Below are 14,258 nucleotides of genomic sequence, written 5' to 3'. Positions count from 1 at the left end.
TTACTGTAAAAATCCATTATTATTTAAAAATTAAAACATGTAACACATACACTTTCATATGTTCATTAGCATGTAGTTATCAAATGGCATACAAGTATAAACAAGCTGCCCTAAAATTGAATTGGATATTCTACTGATGCAGTTTCTACGCATTTGAAGTCACATTCAAAATCATATCAGTTTTACCAAATAGAACTAGTCGAGCCATGTCACCAAATGTCTTATCGTATGCCTTTATGTTGTTTTCATCAAACTTTTCTCTTCGATCACTGGGAACTAAGTAAGATTTATGCCTAATAAGAAGATGAATTGCGTGAAAATTTTGCCAGTCAGAACGACGAACGCCGTATAAGAAATGAGCAAGATCATGCACACCAAAATCATAAGGCACCCTATGCACTAGATCTGGTTGTCTCATTAGTATCATCTGTGTTGGTAGCTCACCAGCATTGTAGTACCATCTTTCAGGCTTGTAGTATTTGTAGGAATGATACCACACTTTTAAAAACCGAGCATTTTTGTGAGCTATAATCACTTGTGTTCCCAAATTCTGTTCTGGTGGCCATCCAATAGCCATTTCAAATTTTCGAAATGGATCCAGAGATTTCACAATGTAAACATCGCTGTCCAAAAATATGCCTCCCTCAGACATCAGTATTCGTAGTCGAGCAATATCCGAGGCATGGTAAACAGAACTCAACCTTTGACCAAAAATGTAAATAGGCTTCTGGATGAATTTGATTTCCAAACCTGGTAAGTCTTTTACCATTTCCCAATATTTACCCTTTAGAGTTTGGCAGTCACAGTGTATTAAAATTTTTTCTGGATGTTGATGAAGGAAAGCAGCTTTTATACTGATCACATCAACAAATTCTAACTCATGATTTTCTAATTTCACAAAGTGAACCACATTAGGTACTATGAAGTTACTAAAACCCGTCACATTGTCAGCACCACTGAAATCCACTATCTCACCAGCTAGAAAATTTCTAAAGGAAGCTGAGTGTATAACACCTGATAACCATACTACCACAAGCAGTAAGCAAAATAAAATTAGCAATACAGTGCAATTTCGAAATGTGCAGAATCGTCTATAAGTAGGCATTGGAAAACTATTAGCAAAATAGATAATATACAATAATATGAAATAACTTATTGAAGAGAACTCAAGACATAGACATACAGTGATGATTACAGTAAAAGTATATAAAAGTTTCTTAAATCACACAGAATAACCACTGAAAATACACTGATCACCATTCTGGTACAATAACTAAATCAGGGTTCCTTTGAAGAGGCTATAAGCATATCTTCATCACTGATAACTTCCTGTAACAAAAACGTTAAATACATAAATTATAAAGAATATCATTTTTCTTTCTTAAATAATAAAAACATTGTCATAATGCAGTAATATTAAACTCAATACAATGCAAAAAGTTGAAAATGATTTATATCTTAGAATAAACGTATATCGACTTGAAATACAGGAGAATGCGAAAGTTGGTTTATTTATGTTCTTCTGTTAAAGTAGTTTCAGATGTTAATTTCTGATATCACAACACTATTTTATAAAAAGATAATTTACACACTCTTATAAAATTAATAGAATCTTCTTCTCAGTATTAAAAAACATGACAGTAAAAACAAAATTTTATCCTTGTTATTGTTTGTTGTTGTTTTTTATATTGATTTGTATAGCCTACTAACTTCTTTATAATATAACAAAACTGTTAGAATAAGAAATCTTCAAGGAGATTTTTATTGCCAAAACAATGCAAATCAAAACAAAAAATGACAAGGAGTGAAATGTAAAAATATTATTAACATACAACCTATTATAGTATTACACATCTGACACTGAAAGTTCCAAACAAAATCAACAGTAGAGTTTCAGCAGACTCATGCACGAGTGAAATATGACAATTCAAATACAAGGCTAAAAAAATGTTAAGAACAAATCAAACACTTCATCTGATAAATGTACTTCAAAAACTAAAAGTTAATAATTAAAAAAAGAAACATTCTGAATATTAATAAATGACAAGTCTTACCAGAGTGTTTAACAACAGTAGTTATGATCCTCTCCAATTTTATGTGAAGCATTATGACTGTTTAAATGTCTAGCATTGCACACATTAGGCTTAGAAACATTTATGGTAATAATGCAAGGAAAAGGATAGGGAGGTACGATGTTTATTTTTATTACTCATTATTACACTGCACTGTGTACCACTATCAAAATAGATAGTTTTTTTTTTCATTCTATCAAATTGGTATTTAAATAACTTTAGTTCCATATATGTTTTTTTAGCAAATGGTTTTTTTTCTCATTCTTAGTTTCTTCACATGAAGCTTTAAGCTATGGGTTGCAGTCCAGGCTTCCAATACACAACTGCTGAAATTGACTTTCAATTAGAATACAAAAATGATAACTGTAATTGATTCACATGCACCAGGATGTTCAGCACTTTTTTAAAGAATTATCATTTATTAACAAATACCATATAAATATGTCAATGTAATATTTAATACAAAATACTGAAATTCAAATTAATAAACTACTTTTCAAATTCATTGAACTAAATTAATAATAAAAATCTTGTAAAGTTTTAATTATTTAGGTTTTGTGTAACTTTTTAAGTTATAGGAAATGAAAACTTTCTAAATTACATATATAGCTATGTACTTTTAATATGTTAATCACCTTCCAAATTGCAAGATAAATCCAATTTTTCAAAAACAATTTCCATAGTCCAGAAGCCACAAATTTTTGAAACTAGTAAGCAAACATACCATACATTTTCTACCTTTTTAACTTAAACTGAAATTTTCACAAAATGTTTTGTTTAATGGAAACCCATGTAGTTTTCACATAAACATAAGACCCAGAAAATCATTAACTTTGTTTCTCTATTTTTTTCTATAGATAATACCTGATCTGTCTGTAAAGATATTGCTGCTATGTTGACAATTGTGTGAGATCACTGACAGCAGTGTCCATCCTTGGTGGAGTAGACAATATTTTGAGGATACCTCCCTTAAACTAAATGGAAAAATCATGTGGCTTTTGATTGGTTGTTCTGTGACTATGTGACCTAGAGGGAACACCAGTCATAAGTTGTGCTTTTGTAATTGGCATATCTGTCATTTTAAATATGGTATCTAAGTGATTTGATCAACAGTTTTTCTTCCCTCAAGATATCTATTCATTGTTCAAATCATCCAAATGTCCAAACAACTATGCATACTTGCATAGTTTTAATATAAATAAAAATTCTTCATTTTCCATTAAACATCATATCTAGTCTATATATTAATTAAAAATTCAGTTTAGTCAATTTTAAAATTTATCCTCTGGTTATAAAATAAACCTACCACACATTCTGCAAATATCTGTTAGCTTGAGCCTACTATACCAATTAATACTATCCCAAAATGCAATAACCTCCAATTTTCAAAACAATCTACAAAAGAAGTCACGGTTCAATTCTTTGTCAAAGTAAAGAAATAATTATAATGAAACAAAATGAATACTGACAAGAATTTTGAAATGAACAACAAAATACTTCCTCAAAAATTACCATAACACAGGAAAACTAGGGTTGGTTGGCATTCATCGGCACAAAGCAACTGGGCTATCTGTGCCAAACAGCTATTGAAAAACATAAAAAGTAAAATTGTTACAAATGTAATAATAAATTGAGGTAAAACAAAACAATGACAAAAATTCAGTTAAAAGTTTTAAATAGAATGTACAAGGTCAATGGTTTGTAAAAAATTAAAAACACAAGTAGATTGGACAGTGTTACCATCACCAATGACATTGTCGAATGTCAGGGATAAATCCGTAGAAAAGGCGTCTCAAACAGTACTACTCTGCATGATCGTAATGATGGCATGTCAGTAAATGTGGGTTATTGTCACATGAGTCCAAGATAAAAAAAAACAGTGGGTTAAAAAATGTGATCAATGCATAGCCTAGCCAGGACAAATTCCTCCTTTCAATTCTTATAGAAACATGATGACCAAAGAACAACAGAAATTTTGATTTGGAAAAGCTTGTTACGATGTTACTCACTTCAAGGTGACTGCCAACTGGTGCAAGACCAAGCCTTCCATACAGAACCACAGTCCGTATATGGAATAGACATGGCTGTGATAATACCAGAGCAGATGGACTTAACTGCAGTATCAGCAAACTTGTTCCTGCAAATTTCAGCATGGCCAGATATAAAAAAAAATTGGATAGAAACAGAAAATAAAGAAAAATGGGCCATTTTTTTTAATATTGATGGTAACAGAGCGAGAACTAACACTAAATGATTCCAAGGCCAGTAGAAAACTCAAAATTGGTGTAAGTGGTGCAAATGGTGTACTGCATAGTTTCTATGTGACACAGGTTAAGAGAAATGACATAGAACTCGGAAGTAAACAGAGAAGTTGCAGAAGGGATCCTGTAACCAACCACTGAGCCACAATACACAATGGCAGATCCAACAGAGCCACCTAATTTTGAACCATATGTATAAACAGGAATGGAAGAATGGTTTGAAAGATGTTCAGCAAATGGATGATAATGATTCTTATTAGAGTATCTGTCTTTCTCAGATTACTCAAAGAAAGGTCACAGGTATGGATGGTAATAAGTCATGGCAGGATGGGCTGAGCAATGGAGACAGCAACATCATCCATGGATAGACCCAGTTCAGCCAACTGTGCCTAGATAAAAGAGCCAAAAGGAAGAATAGCAAACCATCTATTCCAAAACAGCAGAGCCCAGGATGAGATGCTATGATAAGGACTCAAGTTTTGAAGCATACTGCAAAAATAATTGTAAACTGTAAAGATTAAGAAGAGGTTTGTGGAATTCGATGTACAATCTCTGGACTGGAGAAGTGTGTGAAGCCCTAGATGATGAATGAAGTCCAGCATCGTCAAGGCCAAGGTCCTGACAGAACCATTGACCAAAGACCCATAGTACAACATCTCATAGTAAACATCATTAGATCTGAACAATGAAGAGCAAGTATGAAATGATCAACCCAAAAACAAAGAAGCAATCACTCAAGAACTGATGGCTAAGAAGGCTGGGGAAAAAACAGAAGTGCTAGATACAAGAGAAAAAATCTTGCTGAAAGTATCAGTGATTCTCTATGCATCAGCAACTTCCTGCCCATTGGAGAGCAAGAAGAAAATGGGATCAAAGGCATACCTTCCACTAAATTTAAAAATCTTTTACCATATGATTTTGGAACTGGTAGTAGAAAAGATGCTAGTTATAAACTTAATCCAAGATTCCTTTTGGCTTTGACATCTAACCTTCCAAGCATGGGCAAAGGCTCATTGGAAAGCAATGCAGTTCAAAGACTGGGATGCCTTTGCAGGCATCCCAGGTCCATTTTGGAAAGCAGGAATCTTCTACATGTGAGGATACCATGTCAAGGTCTTAAGAATAGATTGAGCAGCTGCTCTGATGATACAGTCAGTCGTTGATATCACCCAGTCATCTATCAATGGCAAACAGATAATAGCAGGATCAAGTTCTGAGAAATTGTTCTGAGAGTATTGTCAGATTTCATAAATATTTCCTTTAAGGCCTTAATATCATCCAGAGAGGAATGAAAACCTCAACATTTCCATTCTTTATAAGAAGGGAGTCTGTCGACCTATAAGGATCCTGCCTTTGGCCAACTGGGCAGGTCTCTGTCAGTATACACAGACTACAGAGACTGTGGGCATGAATAAATAATCATTCTACATTTCAGAGCCAAACAAGGTAGACCAGAGCAGAAACCAGAGCCAAAAGAAATGGACCCAGACAGTCACTGGAAAAAATAGTGGAGATAGAAACAGGAGCAAACACTGACTTCTAAAGTTACTTATCCATGGAGGGCTAAAACTCTTCACATAGTTGAAAAATGACTGTTGAAGACACAGATAGGCCTGACTGCACTCCCACTACATCAGTCAAATGTAGTACAGCAGCATATGTCTGAGATGGAGTAGGAAACAAAAACTTTTGGGTCTCCAACGAATAAATATTATTAATGGTTTATAAATCGTTCTGCTCCTCCACCAACCTAGTGAAAGAACTAAAGAAAGAGAAGTGTAACCCAATACAATTAACACAGTGAAGGTCTGGTTCACACTTGTTAGTGTCATGGTCTTTGCCACTGCAACAGGCATGTCACAGAATCATGACAAGATACCACTGAATGACTGACCTGCTGGCACTGGAAACATCCAAAAGTGTTGTGAATTTCTTACTGTACCTTCCAGCTCAATAGCCTGTCTTGACAGTGACAGGTGAACATGGCAATGTAAATGTCCAAATAAGAACACTGGTGGGCAGCATAAAAAACTCTTCTTATGAGCAAGCCTCTCTAATTCCTTCTGAATAAAAAAAATAAGAGAGACATTTGCCCTAAAGGTTTCTCAGACAAGAGAGATACACATTTAGAATAGGTTGAAGACTGCTCTTCAGAGTCATGTAGATGTGATCACTTACCAATAGCTGTTGTTGTTTTTTAACTTGTAGTATCCATAATATAGAGAGAAAGTTTCAGTGCCCATTGATCTCTACCACCAAGGAGTCCTACGAGGGGATGCACTATAATGCCAAACAGTAACACTCCAGGAACACCAGGGTTTCGTGCTCACTTTGTTCAAACACCAGCATCAGACATTATGGTCTCAACACAAATTGAAAACACCCAACACTGGTACTCAGTTGACCCTAGCCCAATAAGACTAGTTGACTGACCCTGGGGGAACATCTACAGGAATTCAAGGCCAAAGTGGTATTTTGCAGTCAGATCCCTCAATCACCAGGATCCTTTCCTCCCTTTCATGGGTCAACATGCCAGCAAACATGTGGGTAGATGTTCAGATCCCAGAAACTGAAAATAAAAAACTTTCCACTGGAGGTCCCCTCACCACATACAGGATCCACTTTGATGAGAAAGCTTGAGTAGAAGGTGTTTCAACAACTGTTAATTAAGTTATTTCTCTGATTAGCTACCAACAGCATTAAGTGAGAAACACTCTTCCAAACATAAATACTACTACACTTATTAGTAGTGTGTAGATTATGCATATTTCAAACACATTAAACAATTTAACAGTCTTGTTACTGATACTTAATATTAAATGTTTAAGCCAAAAAAGTCAGTAATTGGAAAATAGGCTTCAGGACCAGGATTTGAGCCCAAGGACTTGTGGTCAATAAGGCCAGTACTCTTTACAAAGCCATCTAAGAATAGAAACCATCTCTATTTCATTTTTGCCAAAGGTCCCAGGTACAATTCCCACTCCTGATGTCTCTTTCCAGTTACTGCTTTTTTCACTTATATTAAAAGTTTATTATTAAATATAATAATAGTATTACTTTTTCATTGTACTAGACAAATGGATTATTTGAGAAATTATTCAAAAAATGATATCTATATAGTTCATGTCAATAAATAGTTCCAATAAAAATTAGATTTCAAGGTCAGGCTCATTAAAAAATAACTTGTTCAAGGAAATAACAGGAGTGTAAAATGATACTGACTGATAAATATATAAACATCTGGTTACATTTTCTGAAATGTAAAAAAAAAGGCAAACATTTTATGGTGAAGGCCCTTTTCCACATTCAGTACAGTTATGACAAAAACAGTTTCTTACTCGGCCTCATAACAGCTATATTGCAATTGTAGCCTAATTACACAATATTGATCAAGGAGTGATTTTATAATAATATCTTATACCATCACTGCAGAACTCAGTTTGCCAAAGCATACAATACCAGTTTCATACTATCCCAAATTCCAAAGTTTATTGATTAATAAGTATTTATTAAAAATCAGTTAATACATTTACATTTCTAATTTATTTAGTAAATGCCTGTCATGACTAAAGGGAGAAAAAAAAAATACAGTTTCAAGACTTATTGCCCAGTAACCAGAAGCTTGTGGGTTTGAGACATACAAATCTTTGTCACCACAACAGAAAGTCACAAAAGAAATATGGTGTTAAGAGATAATACATAGCAGACATTAACAGTTTATTTAAGACTAAGGAATAAAATTATGCAAATTATAAATTACAATGTGACAATGTTAAAACAATTTTACATCTTATTCAATATGAATAAACACTGTTATGCAATTACAAATTACAAACATAACACATTGTAAAAAACTGTAAAATGTACACTACTTACTACTAAAGTAGTCAAAGAGCTGTCTGTGGATGTTACCAGCAAACAGCCTTCATTCAAGTAAGCAGTTCAAAATAAGGGACAATGACATATAACATTACAGCAACTTTTCAAATATAATATGCATTTTTCTCACTGATAATTTATATAGAAGTTTGAGTGTGTGTGTATATATTTTATTTATTTTTACAATGATGAATAATTAACAGAAATGTTGCATTTCAATGTTATGTCTCATTAATTCTCTCTATCTCTGAAATACAAACAATAACTATCACCTGTTTTCCTGAAGATGTTTTCTTGAAACATGATTTTTGAAATAAAATTATTAAAAAGCTGAACCTTGTTTGGTAGATTTATTTACATGTTTGCTTCCAAATTTTTAGAAGTACAAAACCAGTTATCATTGCATATTTGATGTTCAAAATTACACATCACTTTCAGTGAAACATTAAAACAGCCTGGTATGGCTAGGTGGGTTAAGACATTTGACTTGTAATCTCAAGGTTGTGGGTTTGATTCCCTGTCGCACCAAACATACTCGCCCTTTTGCCCCCCAGTAGCTCAGTAGTATGTCTGTGGACTTACAATGCTAAAAACCGGGTTTTGATAGCTGTGGCAGGCAGAGCATAGACAGCCCATTGTGTAGTTTTGTGCATAATTCAAAACAACAACAACATTCAAACTTTGGGTAAAATATTACTATCCTTAAGTTGTTGGCACAACTTCTCTACACAGCAAGTTAAGGCAAACTCATTCTAAGCAAGTTTATGAATACTCTGAAGATTTTGAAAATATTTATTTTTATGTTTTTGCAATGACAGCAAGTATTACTGCAAACATTAAAGTAGAAGTTATTTGGATGATCTAATAAGTTTGTCCTTAACAGGTTACTATAGCCATAGTAATGCAAAAGTCTAGGTGCATATTTTTTTATGGTGATACGGTAAATTTGATACTTTGTTCATGAAAATTAAAGTGCATTTTATTATTAGAGGTATATTACATTTGGAAAATTATGACTTTAGCTTTGCCATACCTTTATATCATAAAAATATACGACTAGCAGCTGAAATGGTCAGCAGCTTTCTTATCAACAAGAATCAAACCATAGGACCTTGGTTCAAGAGGTAACCTCTCTAAATCTTCAAACCATGCTGGTCCAAAGCTAAAAAAGGTTAAATTGAAAATTCTATAAATCAGCTTTCAATACCCATTACAGGCAGGGCACAGATAGCACATTGTGTAGCTTTGCACTTAACAATAAATATAATGGCAATATTTTGCTTACTTGTATTATTCACACAGTCAAGAAATCTAATTTTGGTTAGTTGATTATTTTCTTCAGTTGTGCCATTAATCAGTTAAGCTAAGCCTACCTGAATTAAAAATTATAACAAATATTAACAATGGTAATATTTCAACTGCTGGACAGTTGGAATAATAATAATAAAAAATAGTAACAATCACAAGCACTAGTCAATTATTGTTGCACCACACAATGTAATTCACATTTTGTTTAAATGATAATTTTATGAATCATATATAACTAATTTAATCGATGTTTAATCACCCAACTTTAGTGCTAATATAATAAGACAAATGGAAAAAAAACAGCAAGAAACCAAATAGTCCATCCATGCCATCCAATAAATAAACTTTGACAAAAAAAAACACCTCAAAACCAGCACCAATCATTCAAATACTTAGAAAGCCTTTCTCTAGAACCCTTAAAGAATACAAATCTTAAGACATAGCCCTGAGGTAGCCCACTTGTGACTTTAATTCAGTTTAACAGTTCTTCATTCATAACAATCCTCTGTTTTCGTGATGACAAGAAACCCACGTGAAGTAAAAACTTATCTCAAGACGGCTGATGTGGGTATTAAAACTTTTATTAAGGTCAACATGTTATCCTCTACTCTATTTTAATAAAAGTTTTAATACTCACACCAGTTGTTTTGAGTTACATTTTTAACCCTCTGCTTTCTTCCATCCAGCCATTCTTTTATCCAATTAATTATCCCTCACACCTATAGAGAATGTTTTACAAGCTTTTTATGAAATGCTTTCTGAAATTCCAGATATACCAAATCTACACCATTACCATCACCAATGTAAGCAATAACCTTTTCAAAGAACCTCAAAAGATATGTCAGGCAAGATTTTCTCTTTGTGAAACTATGTTGACAATATTTTAAAATTTGATAAATGAGTTTGCAAAGAATTTTTTATCACACCTTCCAAAACTTTTTACACAACTGCTAATAAAAACCAAAACAGATTCAATTTCCATGCTATTATTTTTGATACCTTCAATGACATGTAACTCACATTTTACATATAAAGACACTTCTTCCCCTCTCTTAAGTACTTTATTCCTACTAACTAGCTTACAACCCTGTATTTCAAAGAAATTTGTCATCAAAATCATCTACATTTAAACATATTTCAATTATTTCCATTATACCAAAATCCTCCATTCCTATTAGTGTTGTAAAGCCATCTATTTTATTACAATAGTACCAATTAAGCCTTTCGTTATAACTACTTCTGCAGGGTGCCCCTAAGTCCCTATCCATCCATATGTTATTATGTTATATTCAATTATTATTCAGAGAAATATGGCTGATGTAAGTCCATTTACACTTGAAGAACGTATTGTGACAAGTACGTGGGTACATGAGTGCAAGAATACTGGTGACACCACACAGATACACTGGATACATAAGATATATGGATGGGTAGGGACTTACAGGCCACCCTGTATACTCGTATCCTATACTGAATTTTTCTCTACATCTTATTTTCTTGTATTTCATTTTTCCTGGCCTTCATTACTATCTAATCCTAGTTTAAAATTTCCCTTACAACTGAGCTAATAGCCTTAGCAAACAAGTCAGACCCTACCCTATTTAAATGTAAACCATCCATTCAAAGCCTAAACCTATCTTTCAAACCTAGTAACTTGCTGGTAACTTTGTTCCCACAGTTAATTTTAAGTGGTATCCTTAACAAAATTAAATTGTATTTTTCTTTAAATGCCTTTTTCAACCCCTTATAATTACTAAATAGCTCCACTGACCTACCTTTCCCTACATAATGAGGCTCTATATACACAACAAAAACTGCATCATTACTAACTTCCTTTATTTTACCTCTTTCTCTATCAGTTATATCTTCTACCCCTACCCATGGATAATCTAATTATTTTCTCCTTCTTTATCCCACAGACTATTTTATCTACATGCCTTGTCAAAGAATCACCTACAAGTATTTATGTAAAATTACTGATAAAGGACCAAAAATAATCTCTTTGGGTTTCACAAAAGAGTTAATAAATATTTGAGATCCACTTACATATTTTTCATTGAAGATATAAAAACATTTCACCTGAGAAAACAGTCTTAAAAATATTTTATCTTAAGAACAGAGAAAATACATTACCACCATTTGCTTTCTACCACCAAGTAAAGTTAACATAAAGACTATTTTCTGAAAATTTTGTTTTTGCATGCATCAGTGACAGATTTAAGAAATGTAGTTCTAACTGGGGCAGATAAACACACTAAAGATGATGAAACACATTTACTTACAAGATTCATCGAAACATTAAGGATATTAGAGAGCATGACACTTAAAAAACATTTTAAAAAATCAGCACTAGCAGTAGGTCTAAAATATTATAAACCAGAAAACGAATAATACAATCAAAACATTAAAATTAATAAACAGTGGGGTAAAACACCCTTATAAATTAAGTATGTAAAAAACCATCACAATATCAGATATATTTCACAAAGTTTGTGTTAATTCTACTTTTTAACTGCTCACTCCTGAATAGCCCTTATGCTTTGTGTTCTTAAAGTTAATACCAATAAAGCTTTATCTTGTTTGTACTTGTATATCACTACACCTTGTTTTCACATTTCTAATAATGAACTAAGTATAATCCAATATATTTGAAGAAATAATGCAACTAAAACATAAGTTGTTGGAATGTGTTCCTTATCAAGTGGACACAAATTCTACAAACACCTCATAAACATTTAATCAAGTTTGATAACAGAGCATTTCTAATTCTATAGCAAATTATTTTACTAAGTTCATAACTGTTCACCTTATATGGAGATGTGAACTGTAAAATCAAATACATTTTAATCAATCTTAGTTGTCCAACAAGCTCAATTAGAATATTCTTTACCATAGACTATATACTCTTGGTCATCACCTTGAAGTTCTAACAAGTTGTAAGAGCATTAAGATCTAACACCAATCCAATTTTCTAATTCTACCAACATACTCCAAAATTTCTAAACCTTTCTGAAACAGTGCAAGTCAGCCAAGATACACATTAAAAGTGAACGTAAGCAACCCTGGTTCCCTCTCTTAAAACTGCAGAAGCCGCTTCAACTTAATAAAGCAAGATAACTCCTTTATTCGCGTTAAACCATATTGAAGATCAGCAACTGGTAAATTTATTATTACTTTTAACAAATCTCTAATTACAAATTTGGGATTCCGGCAACTTGTTACACGATTCTAACCAATACAATGGCCTTCCACTACAGGTTCCGAACGACCCACGCACCTAGCTCTAATTACATTTACCTGGATCACAGTGGTGTTGTTATAATTATGACGAATAATTATATATATACTAATAATTATTAAAAAGTGTTGCAAGAGCAGTCCTATTAATTACAAGAACTTTGTTCATCAGCTACTTACAGGTACATTATTGCGTGAGTAGAAAAATCCGCCGCGTCAAAAATAACTCGTGGAGTAACGGTGTGATACCAAAAATTAAAACTTAAGTTACAACTTACAGTTTATAAAGTTATGTGTTTTACGTGTGTGCTTCTTAATCTCAGTCATTGAAGGCAGTTGCTTTCAATCAAATTTGTTAATGTAATTTTTCTAAATATTAAATTTATGAAGCATTATTTTTAACAGTTCTCTGTATCCCTGCTAGGATGGAAAAAAATGTTCAAAAAAACTCAATTTCCGACAAAAGAGCCACCTTTCGCAAAACGTCTACAGAGTTTACGAGAAATTGAATAATTTCAAAATTTGCCGAAACCAGAGGTGTTTTGACATCGAAAATATAGAGTTCAGTAATGCGGTAAAATCTAGATTTTGTACGATTTTACTTTAAAAAAACGGTGTACGGTTTTGTAGCATCAGTTATCAAATGGATTATTTTGAAGATGTTTGCGAATAAAATTATGAACAAATTATTTTTTTTCTAGATTGGAATGTAGAATTGAAAGTATAAAAGTGTTAAGATATCAAACAAAAATAGTACAACCTGTTCAGAAACTGAGGCATTAATAGATGAAATATTCATATCTACTTTATTTAGTACTTTGGTATGATGTGCTTGCACGAAAAACTTTAGTCAAAAACCATCAAGTAAATACATAGCTAAACTATTAGCAGTTTAATCATTTTCAGTTTGTAGAAGTTACTTTTAATAGAGAAAGATTAATGTTGAATATGGTCTGAAATGAGCTAAATGTTTATTAAAGAGCAATTATTTATTCTATAATTGGCACAGATTCACGTTAGGAGGAAGACGCCTCTTGGTAGTTATGAATCTGAAAATGAATCGATCACAAAGGTGCAAAATTGAGTTGTTGTTTTATGTTTGTTTTGTGTTTTCAATTTCGCGCAAAATTGCACAAGGGCTATCTGCGCTAGCCGTCCCTAATTTAGTAGTGTAAGACTAGAGGGAAAGCAGCTAGTCATCACTACCCACTGCCAACTCTTGGGCTACTTTTTTACCAACGAACAGTGAGATTGACTTTAACATTATAACGCCACCATGGTTGAGAGGACGAGCATGTTTGTTGCGATGGGGATTCGAACCCACGACCCTCAGATTACGAGTCGAACACCTTAACCCACCTGGCCACACCGGGCCGTTTTAACGTTAGAGAAGACATTGTGTTTAAATGAAATTGAAAGATAGATTTGAGTTCCTCCGCGACTAAGTGCTAATTAGAATATTTCTATGTAATACTTGTATGTCTTAAAACAATTGAAGACG

At 33.0% G+C, this 14,258-nt stretch overlaps 1 protein-coding gene across 18 annotated transcripts; it reads right to left on the bottom strand.

Moving 5' to 3' along the window:
• Positions 1 to 13,174, bottom strand: LOC143251955 (uncharacterized). Of its 18 annotated transcripts, none has more exons than XM_076503329.1 (5): positions 12,411 to 12,913; positions 9,246 to 9,374; positions 3,585 to 3,655; positions 2,937 to 3,098; positions 1 to 1,329 (listed from the first exon to the last, which is right to left on the bottom strand). In XM_076503329.1, the coding sequence occupies exon 5, from the start codon at positions 1,103 to 1,105 to the stop codon at positions 146 to 148; it is 960 nt and encodes a 319-aa protein (XP_076359444.1). In that variant the 5' UTR covers positions 1,106 to 1,329; positions 2,937 to 3,098; positions 3,585 to 3,655; positions 9,246 to 9,374; positions 12,411 to 12,913; the 3' UTR covers positions 1 to 145. The 18 variants fall into 18 exon arrangements, 17 of the variants coding, with proteins under 17 accessions (XP_076359444.1, XP_076359445.1, XP_076359448.1 ...); XM_076503330.1 differs by lacking the exon at positions 3,585 to 3,655 and adding an exon at positions 2,055 to 2,395; XR_013028772.1 differs by lacking the exons at positions 9,246 to 9,374; positions 12,411 to 12,913 and adding exons at positions 2,055 to 2,395; positions 12,938 to 13,174 and having other exon boundaries at positions 1,108 to 1,329.
• Between the last annotated feature and the right edge of the window lie 1,084 nt (positions 13,175 to 14,258).

Source organism: Tachypleus tridentatus, chromosome 6 (genome assembly GCF_004210375.1).
Source record: "Tachypleus tridentatus isolate NWPU-2018 chromosome 6, ASM421037v1, whole genome shotgun sequence".
NCBI lineage: Eukaryota > Metazoa > Arthropoda > Merostomata > Xiphosura > Limulidae > Tachypleus > Tachypleus tridentatus.
Note: the sequence above shows the minus strand (reverse complement) of the source record. Positions and strands in the feature narration are given on the sequence as shown.

What these genes read in the sequence shown, in the direction of transcription:
- LOC143251955 (XM_076503333.1), bottom strand. Translation starts at nt 1,105, where the DNA reads ATGCCTACTTATAGACGATTCTGCACATTTCGAAATTGCACTGTATTG.